Here is a 23,574-nt window from a genome sequence, read left to right on the forward strand (position 1 = left end):
TAAGAGTATTTGACATTTGTAACTGGGTAAGTAAATTTTTTTAAATAATTAAAAAAAATTAGTGGATAACTCAACCCAATCCAATTCAACTAGAACTCAGCCACTGATAGACGGTTCTTTTGGGTTGTTTGTATCACTAACTCAACCAACTCGGACATTGGTTAGTCCAAAAGATTTTTCCAACTCAACCCGACCTTCGGTTAACGTATATAGAAATATTTTTTTAATTATAGACCATTAATTGTTTTAAAAAATGGGAAAAAAGGGGTGGTGTTGGTTTTAATGCTCTGCCTTTGTTCCCAACTGCAACCACATGACACATTGTAATGAAGGGCTGTAAAGAAAGGCATAGACATTAAAATACTCACACATATTTCCCTCTTTTTTATTTATTTATTTTTTAATTTTCCCCAAAATTACCATAAAAAGAAAAACAAAAATGTTCATTTATGGCCTTTCTTTTATTAATTATATTTATTTAAAATTAATATTTCTTACATATTTATTTAAAGTCAAATTAATATTTAATTTTTCGGATTAATCTAAACTTTGTAAACAATGATTGGGCATTAGAATACAGATGCCAACTTTTCATTTTCTAAATTAAAAAAAAAAAATAAAAAAAAATCCATGTTTGTTTTTTAAAAATTAATTTTAATAATAATAATAACTATATATTTTCCCTTCCATTTTCCCTCCTTAAATTCCCAGGAAACAAACACTCTTTGTTCTCTCTCCTCAAATTCCCTCAGATCTCTCTTTCTCTCTCTAAAATGAGAGACTTTGTTTCCTGTTTTAGCGAAAACGCCGTTAACATTTCTAATCCCTCCTGCTCTAGCTACTCCAATGCAGCCGCCGCCGTTGTCTCTCTGCCGTCGCCATCACCGTCGTCATCGGTGAAAACCGCCGTCACGAGCCTTTATGCTACCACTCTCTCGGCGGCGCAGAGTCATCTCATGATTTCAGTGGCATGGACGAAAACCCATTCTTCTCAAAGTTTGGCCATTAATTTCACGCAATCTCCGACCGCCATAGCCTTCCACCTCGACACCACCGTCAGATTCTTCAAGAAAAACAAAGGGTCGAAATCCTACGACTTCCAATCTTACAAAATCGAGATTCTTTGGGATCTCGCCGCCGCCATTTACGACGGCGGACCAGAACCCATTTCAGGATTCTACGTTTTAGTCACGATAGATTCAGAAATCGCTTTGGTTTTGGGGGAAATTCCGGTTTCTTCGCGGCCTTATAGCCTGAAAACCACCATGGCTGCCGACCCAGAAGCTCGAAAATGCTGGTTGATCTCAAGAACAGAGCATTGCTCTGGAAATACTCTGTTTTCGACGAAAGCGAAGTTCAGTGAGAATGGGGTTTTTCATGAGATCTCAATCCGATGCGGCGGCGACGACGACGGAGGGAAAAGGAAGCAGCCGGGATTGTGGGTTTGGATCGACAAGAAGGCGGTGATTAGAGTGAAGAGATTGCAATGGAATTTCAGGGGAAATCAGAGCATTTTCGTTGATGGGTTACTTGTGGATTTGCTGTGGGATGTTCATGACTGGTTTTTTGGGTCCGCCATGAATGGATTTGCGGTGTTCATGTTTAGAAGAAGGAGTGGATTGGAGAGTAGGCTGTGGTTGGAAGAGGAGAAGAAGATGATTCCTCATAATGATATTCAAAAAAGTTTGGATTTTTCATTGTTGATCTATGCAAGTAAGACTTCTTGATTAAGGATTGTTCATTCTTTTCTTAATTTTTTGTTTTTGTTTTGAGTTTATGAGTAAAATTCTTTGAAGATGATTGACAGATTACTAGACTCAAAAAAAATTTTTTTTTCCGACATTTATGTATTCTATTAACATGGGTGAGATAAGGGTATGATTTTGATACCATGTCAGGAACCACAAATATCTATTTGAAGTCTAATCTTTAGCGATTTTGTTTTCGGTTCCGTGTAAAAAGGAGATTTATTTAAATTTTGAGTTTTTTTTTTTTCATTGGAATCCTAAATGGAAGTGGAGAATATGAAAAAGACAACCTTTTTTTCTGCTAAAACATTTTTGTGGAATATATATTTTGAGAAAAGAAGATAAGAATTAATGGGTTTCTGTGATGAACTTCCAACATTTTCTCCTTCTGTCTCTCCAGAATTATCCAAGTTTCAACAACAAATCTCTCTTCTACTTTCTTACCTACTAATTTTATTCTTTTTTTTATATAATTTTCTTTTTCCATTTTAGTATTATAAATTAGAGTAGGGAGGATTTAAAACCAACCTTTGGTGCACATAGAATACATTCGATTAAACTTTTTGGAGAAATGTTTTAGATCAACTCGAAATTTCATATGAACCATTCGAATAAAGCTAATAATCCAACCCGATTATTGGGTTGTTATTTTTTTTTAAAATTACTTAAAAAAAATTATACTTATCTACCACATTCATTTTTTATTTTTATTTTTTAAATTCAACCCAACCCAAATTGAAAAAAAGTCTAACCCAAACTATAAATAGGTGAGTTTTTAAATCATATGAACAACCTAACTCGACCTGAGGATGAGCTAGATTTAGTTAATATTATTTTTAGTTCTATTATATAAAATGAATGTTATAGAACTTTTTCTTTTTTTTTTTTAATTTGGAGGAGACTTTGTATAGCAATTACTATGATGAATATCATTAATGGTAAAATTTGAGAGTAAAAAACATACAAAATCTAAAAGTGATTTGATGAAAGAAAGAAAATGCAGAAAAGGGTCCCATTTAAAAGTGGTAAAAAAAAAAAACCCATGATTTGGGGAAACAACATTCCAATCCAAATGACAAGTTGTAAGGACACTAAGTGACCTAATTCAGATGAGAAGGGAAAGTGGAAGGGAGGGGGCCTTAGGATCTTTGGCCCTTTTTGTTTGTTTTCTTCATGTTTAGGTATGACTTTGGAACACCATTTTTAGTGCTACTCCAACTACTCAAACATTTCACTTTTTCATTTCTAAATCCCTACTTTTCTATCTCAAATTTAATTTTCTTTCTCTTTTCGACCCGCTTCAAATTTTAGGCGGGTTGAGTTCGTGATTCGAACAACTTGAATAGAGTTTACATTCTAACTGAACCGAAACGAACCCAACTCTCTATTTTCTTTCTTTCTCTTTTCGACCCGCCTCAAATTTTAGGCGGGTTGAGTTCGTGATTCGAACAACTTGAATAGAGTTTACATTCTAACTGAACTGAAACGAACCCAACTCTCTATTTTCAAGTAAAAAAAAAAAAACTAACAGAACCGACACAAGGGATCAGTGGAATGCTGTAGCTTTCCCTTCAAAAATGGTAAACTTAGTTTCTCTTTTAATTCCATTTAGATTCTCGTCATAAAAAATTATGAGCGAGGATCAAACTCAAATTTTGATATGGTTAGGCCATGGACGAACGTGTTTGAGACTGTGTTGAGTTGTTGAGTTGTTCTTTTTTTTTTTTTTAATTATTTTAAAAAAATTTACTAATTCACTCATGAAATTCAAATATCAAATATTTACTAGTCATAACATATCACTAACATAGGCTACAAATATCAAATATTCTTAATATTCATGATAATTTTAAAAATAGGAGAGAGTTTGATTGAATTTGATTGTAACACTATTTTCGGGTTAGTTAAGTTAACCTGACAAAAAAATGTCAACCCCTAAATTGACCCAAATTTTCGATATTTCAAAAATTCTACCCACTCTAACTTTTATTTTTGGGTTGAGTTGTCCAAGTTGATATCAACTCCTGTAACATCTCTACTTCTATCCAAATAATATCGAGGTGAAATTTATGTAACTAATTTTATATTACCAAAAAAATTATTTTCTTTATGAAGAAAGTCGTAAGAAAAAGAAAAGAAAAAAAAAAAGCTTTGAATTGAATGAGGAAAGGGAATCATGAAGAAATGGGTAGCAAAAGAATGATGGGAAAGTGGCCTACTCAATTTTTGTTCTACTTTTACCATTAAAACATACAATTTTGCTTTACAAAAAAAAAAAAAAAAAAAATTAGAATCGAACTAAATTTTAAAAATAAAATACTTTGACTCTAAAATTTATAAAAATTGAATAAAGGCTTTCTGGGTCGAGTCAAATAGTCAATTTAGACGGTTGGATAATTATAACACGGGCGATAAAAATGATATTTATATTAAATAATTCACAATCGGGTATTTGTTTATTAAGTAAATTAGGTAATATATGATTGAAATTTTGAATTAACCTAAAACAATATGTATGGAACAAATTTAGGTTGAAATTGAACAAATCTACTAATGGAAGTGAACCAAATTGTAGTTAGATATGATGGATTTGGTAGAAAAAAGAGTATCCTAAGCACTAACTAGAAATTAGTTGAATGACAAAGAGATGAAAGTTGATTTTCTTTTTTGAATAATAAAAGAGGTCTTTGAGTGTGACACTTGCCAAATTGCCAACAACAAGTCTATGGATTGTTTGTTAAGCTACAAAATTTGAATCTTTCTATGTTATCTTTAATCTTTCTAGTTCCAAAGCTTCTATTAATTTCTTTTTAGGTAGTAAAGTTTCATTTCTTTCGTGTTTTTATGTGACATTCGAGTAAAAAAGGGGTATATGACTAATCTAAGACTATATTCGAATGATAGCGATCCCAATAATAGGATGCGAGATGAATTAAGACATCTCAGCTATGTAATATGGAAAATTCTTAGATTGTTACAAATTTTGGGTGAATGATAATCTAAAGTTATTGTATTTCGTTAATGTATTTTAAGATTTTTTTATTTATTTTACAGTTATATTTACATAGTGGGTAATTATGATTATAAAATATAAAAGTTACACCTCTTGAAATGCTTCATGGAAGATCAATAGTTTTCATTTTTTAGGCTATATAAAGTTATATATGTTGTGTTTGTAACGGAAACCTGGAAAATGTAATAAAAAGAGCATTTATGACTAATTTTGTTTGTAATTTTATGTAGTTTAGGTTCATGTTTAGAATCATTTAAGTTTTACATGATTGATCTTACTAGTGAAATGATTTGAATTTAAAACACTGTTTTGCCATGAGATATTCGATTGACAGATCTTACTTTCTCTTAGAGTGAGTTTTTTTATCACAATGACTAAGTTACTTCTTACATCAATAAGGTGCATCTTTCTTTTTTTTGTGGCTCAATCATAGGAATCTTAAATTTAATCATGTTTTAGGCAGAGAAATTCTAAATTAAGTGACTTTCTGAGAATTTTTCTAGAAAATGTGTTAGATTTTTGAAGATAGTTTTCACTCTTAAAAATGAAAAAAATAAGTAACGTGATTATCACGGGAAGGTTTTTTTTTTCTTTTGTTATAATTTTAATCGTGTTATTATTATTTTTTTTTTGTTAGAATTATAAATCTATATGTATTTTTTAAAAAAGAATATATAAATAAAATGTATTAATTTGAAACAATTCTTAAGAAATTCATTGAAACGTACACGTATTGATTTGTTTGAAACATAAGCATTTTAATAATCTTTATGGATTTGAATCATTTGATTCGATATCAAGTTGTGGTGTGTAATCCAAAGAAATAAAGTAACATACAAGTTATTTTATTTAAAAAAAATTGAAAAAGTGAGGAAAATTAAAATACTTTTTAAAAATAAATTTAAATTTTTTAGAACCACATTCCAAACATCAATAATTTGTGTTCACTATAGTTGATTGATATTAGAGGATCAATATTTGGTTTAAGAGAATGTCAATATGCCAAATATTTGAGTTCACATCGACTAATTAAGAAAAAAATTATGGATACCTAGTTATGTGATACTATCTCTATTAGTACTAGACTTTTTAACGAAACTGAAAGAAAAATCATAAAAATTGCTAGAGATCCCTTGTCCCTAATAGGATGTTGAATTTTCGCCCACCCAACGCACCATGCTCCCTTACTTTCACAGTTGTGTGTTCTTGGTTGTTCAGCCATAGACACCTGCGAGAAAAAAGTGGTGTGAGATAAAACAGAAGAGAGAGAAATCCAAACATTCTTCGACAAACTCAATTCGACGAGGAAATGCGTGAAAATAACTTAGGAGACAGTGTATAAGAAGAAGAACACGACAGTGGCACATGATACATCACGGTAAGCTCGTAATCCTCGTCGTCGAATGTATATCAACTACATATAAAATGTGGGTTCCAAAAACAAGATGAAGGTGATGGATCTGCGTCACAAGCGAAGTCACAACCTCGAAATACCCTAAAGTCGAGAAAACCCAGCTAAGATAAAGAAGTAGGTGTCAGATATGATTGAAAAATGACGTCAAGATAAAAGAGAGAAAAAAGAGCCAAAAGTCAGGCAAAGCAGTTGAAGAAGACAAATTCAACGGGTGGGTATTAGGTTTTAACATAATTAAGCCAGAAACATAAACAATTGAAGTGATGATATTTTTGAATACTTAGAACTTTGCTTTTATAGCTTTACAAATAACCATAAATAGAAACTAACCACAAATCCTGGAAGAAAACTGATATGTGGAAATCACTACAAGTGAGTAAGATTAGGATTACCTTGTTAATTGAATATCTCAAGACAAGAACATTGTTTGAGATTCAAATCACTCTACAAGCAAGATCGATCATGTCTAGCTTGAATGATTCTTGTTGATCGAATATCTCAAAGCAAGAACATTTGATTGAGATTCGAATCATTCCACAAACAAGATTGATCATGCCGAGCTTGAATGATTCTACATGCAACCTAAACGACATAAAATTATAAAGAAACTTAACCATTGGCTAAAGAAGACCACAAATGCTTCTTTTATTATATTTTCCAAGTCTCCCTACAAATACAACATACATGACTTTATATAGTCTCAAAATGAAACTATTAAAGGCATTCAAAGAGTTGTAACATTCATACTCAATGACCTACTTAACCATGATGTAATTGTAACCTAAAATAAATAAAAGTCTTAAAATATGTTAATGAAATACAATAACTCTCCATTGTAATTCACCTAAAATTTATAACATGAAAATTCTTTCTTCTTCAATGGGGCATGAATTGAAATATCTTTGGATAATTTCAACAATATTTTCTTCACATCTTCATTGAAGCATATTGTATGATTGATGTCTCTTGCTTCATATCAAAACAAATGTGGAAAATATTTAAACTAAATACCTAACAATAGTCTAACTATTTTTACCCAAACAAATTCTTCCAACCGTCCCAAGTCTTAGCAACTTCTAAAATGCTTCTAATTTTAGAGGTTTTTTCAACAAATCAGCAAGTTGATTTTGGGTACCACAAAATAATAAATTAACATTTTCTTTTTTTTTATAAGATCTCTAATAAAGTGAAATCTTACTTTTATGTGTTTGGAACGTCCATGTAAAACTGGATTTTAGATAGCTTAATAGTTGAAGTATTATTACACATTAGCTTTGTTCCTTTTATTTGAGAGTGACCAATTTCTTTGAGTATCCTCCTCATCCAAATAGCTTCTGTGGTTGAGAAGGTGACTATAGGCTACTTACGAGAAGACCAAGCTACTGCTCCTCCACTCATCATAAACACATAGCCTGAAGTACTCTTGTTATCCTCCATGTCTCCGGCATAGTCACTATCAGTAAATCCAATTAAATCACTAACTCCTCCCTTTTTATAAAATACACCATAATCTACCTACCTTTCAAGTACCTTAAAACCTTTTTAGCTGCTGCAAAATGTTGTTGTGTTGGACATGCCATAAAACGACTAATCAAACTTACAACAAACATGAGATTATGATGAGTAGCTGTGAGATACATCAGATTTTCCACTCTTTGCTTATACAAAGTTACATCTACTTTTGCACAATTTTCATCTTTGCCAATTTTCTGTCCTGGAACAATGGGATTACAAACATAATTGTAATTCTCTATGCCAAATTAATTTAAAACTTTAGCAACATACTTTCTTTGACATATAAAAATACCATCTAATCTTTGTATTACCTCTATTCCAAGAAAAAATATCATCTGACCTAAGTCAGTCATACCAAACTCTTTCTTCATGGAACGTTTAAACTCCTCCAATAATTCTCCATCGTCTCCCGTAAATAAAAGATCATCAACATAAATGCTTACAATAAGAACTTTACCTCCCTTCATGAAGAGTGTTTGCTCACTGGAACTGCTTTTGAATCCTTCCTTGATGAAGTAGGATTCTATTCGACTAAACCAGGTTCTAGGTGCTTGTTTTAATCCGTAAAGAGTCTTTTGGAGTTTGTACACCATCTCTTCACTTCGCTTTTTCTCATAGCCGTTTGGTTGTTCAACAAAAATATCTTCTTTAACTCCAAATATAAAAAAGTTGATTTGACATCTAACTGATAGAGTTTCCAACCTTTTTGGGTGGCAAAAACAATGATCATTCTCACAGTATCCATTATAGCCACAGGTGTATACACTTCCGTATAATCAATACCATGTTCTTGTGTGTAGCCTTACAACCAATCTTGCTTTGTATTTATCAACTTATCCAGACTCATTTAGCTTGGTTTTATAAATCCATTTCACTCCTACTTTCTTTGCTTCAGCCGGTAGAACCACCAAATTCCATGTTTGATTTTTTTCAATGGATTTGATTTCTTCATCCATAGCCGATTTCCATTTTGGGCTTTTGACAACTTCCTCAAAATTCACAGGATCTAAAATCATCAAGAATGCCATATTTTCTTCATCCTCTTCAGATAAGCCATATAATCTGCTAACCATATCGGTGGATGTTGATTTCTCTCCTCCCTTATTGTCAAATTTGGTGCAACTGTTATTGAAAAATTGTTTTTAGCAACTGGTTTAATTGTTTTAGCAACCGGTTCAGTTGTTTCTTTCGTGATGTCCCCTTCTTTGTTTTTAGCAGCTAGTTCAATTGATTCAGCAACCGGTTTAGTGGTATCCTCTATGATTTCTCCTCCTTCTGTTGTGTTCTTATCAATTTCAATATTTTTCCCCAGTCCAATTTTTTCGTTGCTCTCCATTTACCTATTTTTGGGAATGGAGTCAGATGTTGCTTGCCTTTCATACATGTCTCACATGTGATGTTTGGAGCTACAATTTGCGGTAGGCCTTTCACAATGTTTTTGTGTTTCAAGGTGCACAAGCCTTTGTAGCTGAGGTAACCATAACGATGGTGCCAAAGTGTTGATTGATTCGTATTTGAAACTTGGAGGCATCTTTCTTCATTTGTTGTGGTAGATGGTTCAGTATGCAAAATAAACTATCGATTTGCGCTCATAATTGACTATACTATTTTTCCTTTTTGTGGATGATAAATGCTACATACACCGTCTTTAAACAGTACTCCTACTCCTTTTTTTTATAGTTGTCTAACGCTCAAGAGATTATTTTTGAGTTCAGGTGCCCAATACACATTATTAATAGTGCAACGAACCCTATACAAAGTTAATTTCACTGCACCTTTTCCCATAACTTTCATACTTATATTATTTCCAAGTTTGATAATGTGGGAAAATGTCTTATCTAACCTTGCAAACATACCTTCACTTGCATACATATGGTTTGAGCAACCAAAATCTAAGAACTAAGCCTCACTCCTTTTTGCTTCATGTCTTTCCATATGAGCCATTAACATTATTTCATCCTCTTATTCCAACTCTACATAATTCAATTTTTTATTTATGTTTGGACATTCATATTGAAAATGACCTAAGTCATGACACCTATAACATTCAATAGTTGCTTTGTTGAAAGTTGATCTTCCTCTTCCATGTCCTCTGCCCCTGTAAGTTCCTCTCTCTATTACTTATTTCCGTCTGACCTTCGACTTTTAGAACTTGTTCATCTCCATTAATTTTGGATCTTCGAATTTTTTGTTCATGCACCACTAATGAACTTTGTAATTTATCAATGGACATGTTATTAGTATCTTTGGATTCCTAAAAAAATACTACAATATAAGTAAATTGTTCAGTCACGGTATGCAAAATTTTTTCTACAATTTTCTTGTCTGGCATATCTTCTCCATTGCTTCTTATCTTGTTGGAGATTATCATCACTCTTGTAAAATAATCTGTGATACAAAAGAATAACCAAGCCAGAAACATAAACAATTGAAGTTTGAAGTGATGATATTATTGAGAAATCAATTAGTCTGGATCTTAGCGCTAACTCCTACTAGCTTGATTCTCAATTTCCTCAAGCACAAGAAGATAAATAGGAATCGAAGCCTGAACTAATGGTTAATCTTCGATTTTCCTAAAACTTCGGTCCCAAACTCTTTTTTTGAGTTACGGCTCAGTATATCCATAGGACGGAAGTCTGTACTTTTAGTACACAAAGGTCTGTGTAAAAAGCTAACTAAGTCCTCAAGTAGTAAACTCCTCCTTCGGAGGAGATGCGTCCAAGACTGCTACTGACTCGCCTATGACGGAATACTGAACTTGGCTTTTATACCTTTACAAATAAACTTAAAAAGTATATTTTATATATATAACTTAAAAAGCTAACTAAGTCCTCAAGCATGTACAAGAGAGAATACAAAAAAAGTATATTTTCAAAGTAGTGACGGAGTGATATATATATGATTCAGTTTACTATATATAACTTTACTAGATATAATCATCTATTATATATATAACTATCTACCATATATATATATACCTATATATGACCATTTATTTTATATGTCATTTACCATATATAATTTTACTATGTATAACCATCGGATAAACTAGGAGTAAAATCCTAACCCAAACTAAAATCCTAAGTAAATTATTTCCATTCTTATTTTTGAGTTTTAGACGAAGAAAAATACTTAATAGGAATCCAAGTTTCCATTTGGACTCAAAATAGATAAATTTTTAGCCAAAGAAATTCTTTTTCATAGTTGATTAAATTACCTGATTTTAATTTATGTGAGCTTTTAGTAAAGAAATCCTCGACCTTCCTGAAGAAATCAAGTTAAATCAAGGTCTACGGAAAATGATATGAAAATAGGAAGAAAATAAAATGAAATCTATAAATTGAGTGGGGGTTCGAACGTAAGCCACATGAAAAAAAAAAAAGTAAAAGAAAAAAGTTTGAAGTGGGATCAAACACGTGCACACAGATGAAGGTTGCATGCATATTCGGGCTCCTCCGCATAAATATGTGTTAGTTATGTTGGCTTAGATTGGTCCAATAGGATAGTCTATCGAGGTTTATTCCTATGAATGCCATTATCGTGTGTAGAGGTCTCTGAATAGAGTCTTTGTTCCATAAACGTGTCTTGAGTGAGATGAGGTACGACACAGGTAAAATTAGTTGGTTGGCTGGTACACGAGGTCACTCTGCAAAGTTAGTGTAACTTTATGGTTCTACGGAGTAGTTACTAGTTTACTTTTCACAAATGATGTTAAATAGATTCGAGATACCATATTGAACAATGATCAGGTCACACTGCTCTGATACATGGATACTGACAATTTTAGTTCCTAAACCATGTAAATTAGCCAGCGAAGTAAAATAGAATCCAACCCAACCACCGTTCAAAAATAATACAATTGTTAAAGGATCAATGGCACAAATAAATTTCTCAATTGGGATTTGAACCCACACCCTTTCAAATTTCTCACACAAATAAATTTCTCAACAAATAATTATCGAGAGGGTAAACTAAGAAATTAATTGGAAATGATGCTTGAAATTGGGTTTCAGGATTCCATTTTAATCGACAACGACTTATTAAAAACTTGAAAACGATGAAAACATATGGTAAAAAGGATGGTAAGATTTTTCGTGTTTAAATGAAAATATAAATACATTTTTATATACAAATCTAAAGTAAAACTTTAATACATTAGTTCGATAAACAAAAAAAAACTTACAATAGTAAAACAGATGAAACAATGTGGCTCTATATGTCACTTGCTCTAGATTCGCTTTCATCCCTCCTTCTCACCTCAAAAATAAAACTATGAGAGCTCAAATTAATACAAAGATTAAGTAAATAGCTTATTTGTATGCTCTTAATCGTGTCTTTGATGTGCATTGAGTTACCACACTCTTTCTTGTCATAATCTTGTTCTTCAATTGAGAACGTAGACTACTTTAAGTTATACATTCGAGTTCTTGTAATGATTTAGCCCAATGATCTTGGCCGGAAGTATTGAGTTATTGGCCTTGGTTTAGGGTTTAGGGTTCTAAGGTTTTGGATTCTTAGTCTTGATAACTTGGATCTTGATCCTTTTTTTTTATTCTTATTCTTAATTTTGAGTTCTTATTCTTAGTTCTTGTTTCTTGTTTTTGTACCCTAGAATACTCTTGATAAGCAACCCTAATCCTTAGCCAAATGATCCAAGCTTTTGTTAGAGCAGAACCCTTAAATCAAAGAAAGTAAAACCTCTTTATACCAAATTTGGATCAACAATACATAAAACTAGAATTAGATTATCTTAAGATCAAAGATCTAGAAACAAGATTTGGAATCTCGTTCTAAATTGAGTCACTCCACAATCGAACTTGATCAAAACTTGATTGAATGACTCAAATGCAATCTACTACAACACAATTGAACTTGATCAAGACTTGATTGAATAACTCAAATGCAATCTACCACAAGACTACAATTGAACTTGATCAAGGCTTGATTGAATGACTCAAATGCAATCTACCACAATAATTGCTCCAAACTTAAAAATGGCAAAGAAGCTCAAATTCGAGTGAAAGTCTCAATTTCATTCAACTAAAATTTTACTTTTACATAATAATTTGTGGGTATTTATAGTCTTTCCACCAAAGAAACTTTCAATAATTTGACAAATAACTCCACCATTTTGGTCCATTACAAAAATTATGAAATTAAAATGCATTTATAGCAACTTCACCTACTACTTCAACCGTGCAAATATTTACTTCTGAAGCTCCAAGTGGTCCTTTTTCAATCGAATCAGTTTATAACACATGAAATAATGGTTGAACCGAGCCTATCCAATTTTGTAGATGAAGAATAAATGTTTATTAAATCTTCTTGACCTTGGATCGTGTAATAGGTCCAGTTGGAACATTTGGAACACCGTGATCCTTATCATCTTCCCCCTCTTCAAAAGGATTCGTCCTCGAATTAAAAAAATTATTACCTACATGAAAAGGACTCAAATCAGCAACATAAAAGTAGAATGTCCTGGAAATGTTCTGGGAAGATCAATTTTATATACATTGTTATTAATTCTTTCAAGGACTTGATATAGGTCATCCCCTCTTGGATGTAACTTTGTTTTCCTTTGAGATGATAATCGCTTCTTGCGAAAATTTATCCAAATCCAGTCTCCAACATGAAAAATGATTTCCTTCAGTTCTTTGTTAATTCTTGAAGGAACTTTGAAATTTTGTTTCTCAATTCTCTGATTCATCTCTTTTTGCAATGTTTTGATCAAAATTGTATTATTTGTGACTGCTTCACAACCCAGCAATGCTACTAATCTTCTATTAACCACCCCAATTTGTACATCAATCTAAGGATGACATGTAGTTAAAAACAACAATTTTGTACCCAATTTACTCTAATACTTTCACTCAATATCCTATCACTAACAATTATTCTCTAGGGATTCTAGGCAATCTTACTACTTCCCCAAAGAAAAAGTCATCAACATGCTTTGCATCATCCGTCTTATTGCATGCAATAAAATGAGTCATTTTACTAAATATGTCTACCACAACAAAAATACTATCTTTACCCTTTTGAGTGTGCGGCAAACCAAGAACAAAATTCATATATTAGTCCAAGGTTCATTAGGTACATCAATGGAGTATACAATCCATTAGGTTGTTATTTAGATTTATTTTCTTTGCATTTAAAACACTGGCTACAAAACTTATGAACATCATGCTTCATGTCGACTAAAAGAAGTGTCCATGCAACATATTATAAGTTTTATTAATCCCAAAATGCCCAATTAAGCTACCACCATGTGCTTCTTTTACAAGTAAATCTGTTATAGAGCATTTAGGAATACAAAGTTTATTTTTGTTAAGTAAAAATTCATGAAACACATTATCATCCACAGTTTTTTTTTGTAAGACAAGATCATAAATAGTTGCAAAGTCTGTCATCTCTGTATAATTTTTAATATGCTCAAATTCAAGAATTTTTGCACTAAGAGGAGTAAAAAGATTATTCCTCTTAGATAATGTATCAGCTGGCATATTATCCTTCCCTTGCTTATATTTGATGACATAAATAAATGTTTCAATAAACTCCACCCACTTCCCATGCCTATGGTTTAGTTTTCCTTTTCAAGTTTTCATGATCAGAGTGGATTACAAATTCTGTAGGCCATAAGAAGTGTTGTCACTTCTGCAATGAGCGAACTAAAGTGAACAATTATTTATCATAAGTTTTTCACTAAAATACATTAAAAGTTTTTCATCTTGCATCAAAATAATAGCCACTATGTCCAAGCCACTTGCATTACATTCAATTTCAAAAGTTTTATGAAAGTTAGATAAGACAAGTAATGGTGCATTGGTTAATTTCTTCTTAAGCTCATTGAATGCATTTTCTTGCATATCCCCCATTTAAAACAACCTTCTTTTTCACTAAGTCATTCAATAGTGCAACTATGGTACTAAATTCTTTTATTTATTTCCTATAGAAGCTACCTAACAAATGAAAACTGCGAACTTCACTTGCATTTTGTTGGTGTTTGCCAATCCGTGATTGCTTTAACTTTCTCCTCATCTACTTCTACTCCATTTTTGCCAACTATGAATCCAAGATAGTTAACCTTCTCAATGAAAAAACTATACTTATTAAAATTAGCATAAAGTTTCTCTTTTATAACTGTAATAAAAACTGACTTAACATGCTCCTACAAAGTCTTTGAATAAATTAAAATATCATGAAAATATACAACATGCTTTCCCAAATATTCTCTCAAAGAGTGATTCATTAAGCACATAATTGTACTAGGAGCATTAGTTAACCCAAAAGGCATAACAAGTCATTCATACAACCACATGCTCATACAAAGTCTTTGAATTAATTAAAATAACATCAAAATACACAACATGTTTTCCTAAATATTCTCTCAAAACGTGATTCATTAAGGGCATAATGTACTAGGAACATTAGTTAACCCAAAAGGCATAACAAGCTCCTACAAAGTCTAAGAATAAATTAAAATATCATCAAAATACACAAAGAAGAAACATGCACTAATAATCATTAGGTTTAGAAATCACGACTCTCCACAATGGTATGATATTGTCCATTTTGAGCATAAGCTCTCATGACTTTACTTTGGGTTTCCCTAAAAGGCCTCATATTATCAATGGAGATGTATTACTTTCTTATAAACCCATGATCATTTCCTAAATGTGGGACTCCTCCAAAAAAATCATCAACAAGGTTATTGAGTAATATCTATGGACCTAACCTTCTAAGAGCTTTATAGCGGCACATGCTGATGGAAAAATATATATGGTTGGAAAAACATGTTTTATATTAAAGTCAAAATTTGAGAAATTACAAGAAAATAAATCAAATGTGATTAAAAAAAAAAAAATAGTTGTATAGGTAGTAAAGTACAAAGTTTTGGAAAGATATATATATGGTATATGATAGATAGTTATATATAATAGGTGGTTATATCCGATATGATGGTGTTACTATAACACTTGTGGAAGCAATTTGGATCCTAGGCACTCTTAGAACATCAATTATAGTAAATTAACTAGCATGTTCACAAGTATTAAAACTCAAGGAATTTGAGTACTAATCTTTTGTAGTTCAAATCCATTTTTCCTCATGAACCAGTTTCGAACCGACCACTAATGTCTTCCTTACTATTCTCTGGCCTTAGAACGGGATTGTGAAATCCGGTGAGTGACTAAACTTGGTAGGGATTTAGTATATGTGAAGAGAGAATTTGTGAGAGACTTTTTCAAGCTTTTTTTTTTCAAGTAGACTTGTCATGTACCTTGATCACTCTATTTATAGAGTCATATTTATGTTCATGCAAATTTGAGATTACCAAATTTTGACACTCAAATATGTGTGATTTATTTGGCAAACATACAAGTTTAGTTAAACCTAATTTTGACACTCAAAATTTCACTCAAATTTGTGGGGTTTATTTGACAAACATGCAACTTTGGTTAAACCTAATTTTGACACTCAATATTCCATTAACTCAAACATGAATTTTTCCATTTAAGTGAAGTCAACCTTTTGACTTTTTCCATTTTAATTCAACAATTAATTTGAAATTAAAGTTAATTAAACAATTTAATTAATCCAAATATCAATCCAATCAATTCCGACACATATTGATTAAAATATTTAAATCTTATTTAAAATCTCAGATTCTCTTTTTTTGTTTAATTCATAAATAAAACAAAAATGTGGTTAAATATATCGTATATATTTAGCGCATATACCCTAATTCAATTCCGAACACTTCGAACTCACTCGTCACACTGTTCTATGGTTTAGTCCGATATGAGCTAGCAAGGAGACCTAATGGACCTATAGATCATAGGCTCCAACAATCCGAGATTAACCACCTAAACTCATTAACCTTGTTAACCAACATTCGTTAACTACTAGGACACTTCACTATAGCCTAGTAGTTGCACTCCCCTCACTATAGATATATTTTTGTCCATTTGATATAACCATGATTAATAAGTCAATCCTTCATAGGTTGTTCGTAACTAGAGCTGGGTCAGTTTATTGTTTTACCCCTGAAGTTACTTCTTGTTTCTTATGCCCCACTGATCCTCTAATAAACAATTGGTTTGTAGTCCAACCAATAAACCGAATCCCTCTCAGACCAATGAGAGGGTAGGGCCCCTTGTTCAAGACCTGGAATCAGTACTTAAGGAAACTACCTCTCTACTATCCCTCAAAGTGGGTAGGAGTGTATTCAATCTTGCACCCCATGTCCCCAGCCATTCACCAGTCTTACCCCTGAAATGGGAGGCCATTGAGTCGGTGAACTCGAGCCACTCTCACCCATGCAAATCTAAGGATAATTTCGGATAAACAGAAGTTCATGGTTAGCTCAGGATTAAGACCGAGTTACCTAGGTCATTGAATGATAAAAATCAGTCTCAACAGTAAACTACATTATAAAGTGAAAGTGATTTTTCTCATGGTCCGATCTTATGCAATACTCATTGCATAGGACGCCCCCAGTCACATGTTTCTACATGTACAATTTAGTGATCACATTGTTTATATCATATACAAAAGTGGGCCGCATCCATAGTGTCCCTAGGATAAGGTACTCAGCCTTATCCCTGTACGATAGATCATTTTGACTATATACTTGAACTTGATCCACTCTTATATCTCTATATATAGTTCAAGTAATCATACTATAGTCAGAGTGTTCTTAGTTTATTGGATTTAGATTAATAATCGTAAAATTCACTTTATTCAATAACATTCTTTACTGAATAAACATCAATAATAACTTTATTGAAAATAAAATATGTTTTTATTTACAAACTATGAGTTTTTAGGATATAAAACCCAACACTGTAAACATATATATATTAAATTGAAACTATATATATCAGTCAGTGTATTAAAATGTACTTTATACCGTCTCTCTACTCATTAAAGTTATAAACATTTAGTCAATATTCCTCCAAATTCTCGATTTTGACCATCTTGCCAAAATTTAACTTCTCCATTTTGACAGCTTCAATTTAGGTTTGTGCTTGATAAAGAAATCACTGAGATCCCCGTACATGTTTCCTTTAATCACGTTAGATGAATGTGGTAAGCCACTGCAGTGAATTGTTGAACTTATAGACAATTGTTTTCAACAAGTTAGTGGCAACTATGTTCAAAACTTATCATGTAGTCATCATATATGTTAGTATGAACTTAATGTCACGACCTGATTTTCGTATTGAGGTGCAACTAACTTAGAAACTTGAAAATATAAAAGAGTAAAATTTAACACAAAAAAATAAATATTTTTTATTTACAATTCAAAGGAAAGTTGGAATACATTGGACCTGGTAAACAAAAAACAGTTGAATAATTGAAGTACCATTTGGCTCTATGTGGCATCGCTCCAAATTCATTTCCATCTTTAACCAACTCCTTTTTCAGCTCTAAAAAATAAGATAGAACTTGAATGAGTACTATCATGAGCTGATTTTTCACTAGCCACGATTTAAGGTTGACTTGATGGAGAAACTTTTCGCGAAATAAAATAAAGAGAATGTAAAACATAATATTCAATATGTTTATATTATTTCAAAATAGAGTTCATGCCTGAGTAAAAGATGTAACATACACAAAATATTTAAAAATAAAATGAGTTGAGGATGAAGGGTGAGTTTTGTCTATGACACCTGCTCTAGAGTCCGCTCCTGCCAGACTAACTTCTTATTTACATGAAAAATATGAAAAATATGGAGTGGGTATAAAGACTCAGTAAATAATTTATTTGTTGGCTCTTAATTGTGCCCCTGGTATGCTTGGGTACCATACTCATTCTTAACTTGTAATGGCTCTTGTTACAAGTATTTAAGCCCTTTAATTATGTTCTTGACGTGTGAGTTCTTATCATGATCTAGTCTGAGGACCTTGGTCCTTGGATTATGAAGTCTTAGTCTTTGCTTTGATCTGAGAACCTTAATACTAATGTTCTGGGTTCTTGTCTTCAGAACTTGGATTTTGATCCATATTCTAGTTCTTGATCATTGTCTCGTTCTTGGTTACTTTTTTTTGTTATGTTCTTGTGTTGTGCTCCAAGCACTCCCTCTAGGATTTACGGTACAAGTCATGAACCTGACAACCTCGTCCAAGGCTTCCTACATTCCAAGCAACGTAGTCTGAACCCACATCTAAGGTTTCATGTGTTCCTTGTGATATGGTCTGAAAATCTATGCCCAAGGCTTCATACATTCCAAGCAATATAGTCTAAATATCTACGTTCAAGGCTTCTTATATTTCAAGTAGCGTAGTCTGAAAACCTACATCCAAGACTTCTTACGTTCCAAGCGATATAGTCTGAGTCATGAGCATATTGTACCATGAGATGTCTAGGAGTTTCTTGAGTTTCTAAGTCTGAGGGCCTTGGTCCTTTATCCATGTGTGGTACCTATCATTCTGCTTATCTTAGTAGATGTAAAGCTTGTGTGGTATTTTCCTTGGTTCTCAATCTTAAAACATTCTATAAATTTCTAAGGTTCTTAATTTATTGAAGCACAAGTCGTAACGTGCATTCTTAAGCTCCACATAACTGAATCCATCATAGTAACATGCACGAATCTTTTAAAATGTCATGAAATCATAATGCATTCTATAAACAAGTCTAGAAGAGTCTGTGATTTTGGGTAAGAGTTACTTGAGGTATTTCCGTTTCTTAGACCCTAATTTGGTTTAGGTTCCAAATTTTCTCTAATCAACTTGAAATCTTGATTATGTCTTTAGAGGCCTTAAAATGACCAAAATGCCCATTTTAACTCCTATCTTGGTTAAATGTGTTTCAATAACTTTCAAATAAGGCTTATTATAAAGTTACATTATATTTGGAGGTCATTTAGGTCTTGAACCAAAGGTAACCATTATAGGGGCATTTTGGTCATTTTGCATCATTGCTTAGATTTATAATTTTATGGGTAGTGGAGTTCGTTTAGTTTGTTATTTTAACCTTACTTGAATCTCGAGCAGACGGCTCGGTTCAGGGCCTTAACTCAAGGTTCTTGGTATTTTTCTTTCATATTTTCCATAATTCATACTCATATTAAGTTTCATACTGAAATCAAGTAATTCCTACAAGTAATTCGTAAGAAAACTTCAAGATGACTACTTATCTCATCGTCGACATTAGTTCTCAAGTTTACGACATCTGAATTATCCAAATTTTTCTTGAACCATAAAGTTTTCATGAGTACCGGCCTAGAAGAGGGTTAAAAGTGAAAAAAAATTGAGAGAGGGTCGAGTTTTGGTTTGAGATGGATAGTTCAATTGAACCGGTCACGTTATTGTCTTCTTCCTCTAGAAGGAAGAAGACACGTGCGTGGGCTATAGCGTCGCTGCCTGATTATGTATCTCTCCTACTCTATTTACAACGTTTCTTTCCTCAATTTCTTTATGAAACTTAAAGATGGTGTTAAAAGGAAGAGCTAAGGATTCTAGAGCTTTTTATCGACTAATATAGGAGCTTCCATGCGATAATGAGAATTCTTATGATTTCATAAGTCTGATTTAGATCGTAATTAAGCATGAGTATATTATATTGTACACTAATAAATTTGGTTGAGTAGATTAGGGTCTCATGAAACTTTTTGTTGGGCAGTTGATTTTAGAACTTTTCAATGTCCGATTTCTTCTAAATTTTTTTTCCTTATTCTCCCCTCGAGCTAAATGAATTGTTTTGGGAAATGTCTTTTAAGCATGTGGTTTTAATTTTGAAATTGTCTCCTCAGTCTGCAAATTCCCAAAAAAACACACAAGTTTGTTTTTCTGGGCAGCCTAATCTAGGATGTACAAGCTCTCAATTTTTTCATATAAAATAAGTTAAAGAAAGGCTCAATTTTAAGGAAAAGCCCAAATCTTGCCCGAAAACCATTTTCTCCAATTAGGCACGCTCCAAACTTGTTAGCGTTCGTGGTCTTTTATGTAAATGTTCCTTGAATGTACAGAAATTGAAGGGATTAATCTCTCTTGACAATTTTTCTGGTAGGTTTGGATTGGATTTTCAAGTTTCAAATCTTATCTTGTAATGACTGGATTGGGAATTGGTGTTTGAGGCTCCTTCAACACTCCGATTTCTTCAAACTTGTGGGTAAAACTTGTGGGTAAAAAGAGGTTTACATGGTCATATATATTACTATCAAAATAGAAACATTTAAAATTTTTCTTTCCATTTGAGTTTCTAATTTGGTTCTTTCGTCTCCATTTTAATTTTATCCCTATTATAAATAATTCTTCATATTTTAATTTTTTTTTAATTAAAAAAAATTAGATTAAATTAAATCCAACACATTCAAATATTATCCTCTCACGATCGAAATTTAAGATCCACCGATGAAAAATTGGCTATATTCTCCTAAGACTTTAGCCCTGGATCGTATCGTTTGGAGTGGCAGCCGAGAGAATTAAATTCATATTTTAATTTGTGCATATCTAAAGATTGGGGAGTGATTTCTATGGATTTCTATGTTTATAGCTCTTGATGGGATTTACAATTTTTATGAAGAGCTCGACGATCCAAGAGGCATGCATTAAGCTTATTGAAGCTACCTAAGTTAATGTAAATCTTCGAACCTAAGGTTTAGGAACTAAATTCTCTTCATACAGTGGATGATTCGGGTGAATTCAAGTTGCAAGGTACTGTTTCGAACAGAAAAAACTATATAGATTTGTCATCAAAATTCTTTCTCGTTTTTAGGATTTAGGACTACATCTTTAGAGAAGAAACCAAATGAAATTGAGTGATCAAACATGAGATATGAGGGAGATTTTAGTCACCAAAATATGGGCAAGGTTGGTTAAACCCACTTTGTTTTCTCTTTGTGTAGTTGATTATATTAATGGGGGTTATACCATTGGTTTCATGGCAATCATGTCTTAATGTTTGATGAAGAAGTTTACATTAGACAAGCATGAGCCGTGGATCAGTATGCCCTCTCCTATTTTGAGGTCGAAGACGATGAAGTGGCTGATTCAGTTTCAACGTAACTAGATTTTAACTCTTCTACTATTTTGGCTTCTTTTTTTACCATTCTAATTTCGATTTTTTTTAATTGTTTTCACCAATCCCCGATTTCGATTTGATTTAGGACCTAATTGAAAATTTTTGTGGAATTTAGATATACTAAGGGAAAACTGAAACTCTAATGTGACTAACCTAATGATGACTAACATTTGGACTATGTATGACCATATTAATATATGACCATCTAATGTGGAATTCTATATTAGCAAATAAGTAATCATTTAGAACAATTTTAAGTATTACCGGTAGAATCACCTAGGAACTAAGATGACTAACATTTGGACTATGTTTTAAGACAAATTTAAGCTTGAAATGAGATGTCACAAACTAAGCATGGAATACTATAACCTAAATCCTTATTGGCTAATATAGAATTCTTATCATTTCCTAAGTCTGATTTAGATCCTAATTAAGCATGAAAATATTATATTGTACCCTCATAAATTTGATTGAGTAGATTAGGGTCTCATTAAGCATGTGTATGCAAAGTATGATTATGTTATGACTTAATTAAGCATGATTAGGCCTGATTAAGCATGAATACACCATAACCTAGATGATTGTTTGAGCATGATTAAACCCATTTAAGTGTGATTATGCTATGATTGATCATTGAGGCTTTGGTTCATCAAGACTCATTTTTTGCATGAATATGTCATTATTAACCATTCAAGTATGCACAACACGGTGGACAATTGAATCTACATGTATGGCCATTGATGAAATAACTAGATACCATGTATATTCTATATGAATGACAAACCTGCTAGAGTTAGCATTCGGATTACTGAGCCTTGATTATGACTCACGATGAGTGAGTTTATAGTGACGTATGTACTATGTGGAGACGATTAGGGTGCAACTCCTAATCGTGAACATGCAGTTGACGAAGGTTTTCCTAGTAACAAGGTATGTGTGATCACCCACTTACGAACTTTAATACAATGTACGAAGCGATTGAGGAAGCTTTATTTAGTTAGTGCTTAATGATATTTTTGTATTTGTGGCATGATGACAAAAGCTGATAGATGAGGAGTCGTGATCTGAGATGATTGAACTTTGTGTTTTCATGGGATGACTGTTAGTGTTAGGTTGTGGAGTGTGATTTAGTTATATTTTACTAAATGGTGATGTATAATAAACATCTATTCATAATGAATAATAAACATCTATTGTTGTAATTATACGTATAACAAAGTCACCTATACAAACCACTAGTTGATATTTTTTTTTTTTTTTTGTTCTTTGTGATCTTCATCTAGATGAGTATGTATTATTGTGTAATCTTAACAATTGATATCAGAGCTAGATTATATTCACCGTGATATGTGAAGATGAAAGTTCAAAGATTGAAATCGAGAACTTTGATGGAACCGATTTTGGTTTTTGGAAGATGCAGATTGAAGATTATATGTATTAGAAAGATCTTCACAAACCCTTGTTTGGGGTGAAACCAGATACCATGATCACAAAGCAACAAAAACTAAAGGCTCGATAGGCTCTAGGATTGATCCGGTTGACGTTGTCCAGAAACGTGACATTTAATACTATTAAGGAGAGGACAACGGATGTGTTGCAGGTGTTGTCGAATATGCACGAAAATTCTCAGTGATGGACAAGGTATATTTGATTAGTAGATTGTTCAATCCAAAAATGTCTAAAGGTGGATCTATTGCGAACTACACAAATAAATTCAACATGACTGTATGTCAATTGAGCTCTATAGAAATTACTTTCGAAGAGGAAATTAAAGCACTGGGTTTGATGTTATCTTTACCCAATTCGTGAAATACTATTGTTGCTGTAATTAGAAAATCCCAAGTATTTGAGAAATTGA

At 32.4% G+C, this 23,574-nt stretch overlaps 1 protein-coding gene across 1 annotated transcript; it reads left to right on the forward strand.

The window, feature by feature from the left end:
* The first annotated feature begins 722 nt into the window (after positions 1 to 722).
* Positions 723 to 1,772, forward strand: LOC111469324. Its single transcript, XM_023114561.1, has one exon. It carries the CDS (start codon positions 774 to 776, stop codon positions 1,725 to 1,727), a length of 954 nt encoding a protein of 317 aa, XP_022970329.1. The 5' UTR covers positions 723 to 773; the 3' UTR covers positions 1,728 to 1,772.
* The last annotated feature ends 21,802 nt before the right edge of the window (positions 1,773 to 23,574 follow it).

The sequence above is a fragment of the Cucurbita maxima genome, unplaced genomic scaffold (assembly GCF_002738345.1).
Source record: "Cucurbita maxima cultivar Rimu unplaced genomic scaffold, Cmax_1.0 Cma_Scf00039, whole genome shotgun sequence".
Taxonomy (NCBI): Eukaryota; Viridiplantae; Streptophyta; class Magnoliopsida; order Cucurbitales; family Cucurbitaceae; genus Cucurbita; species Cucurbita maxima.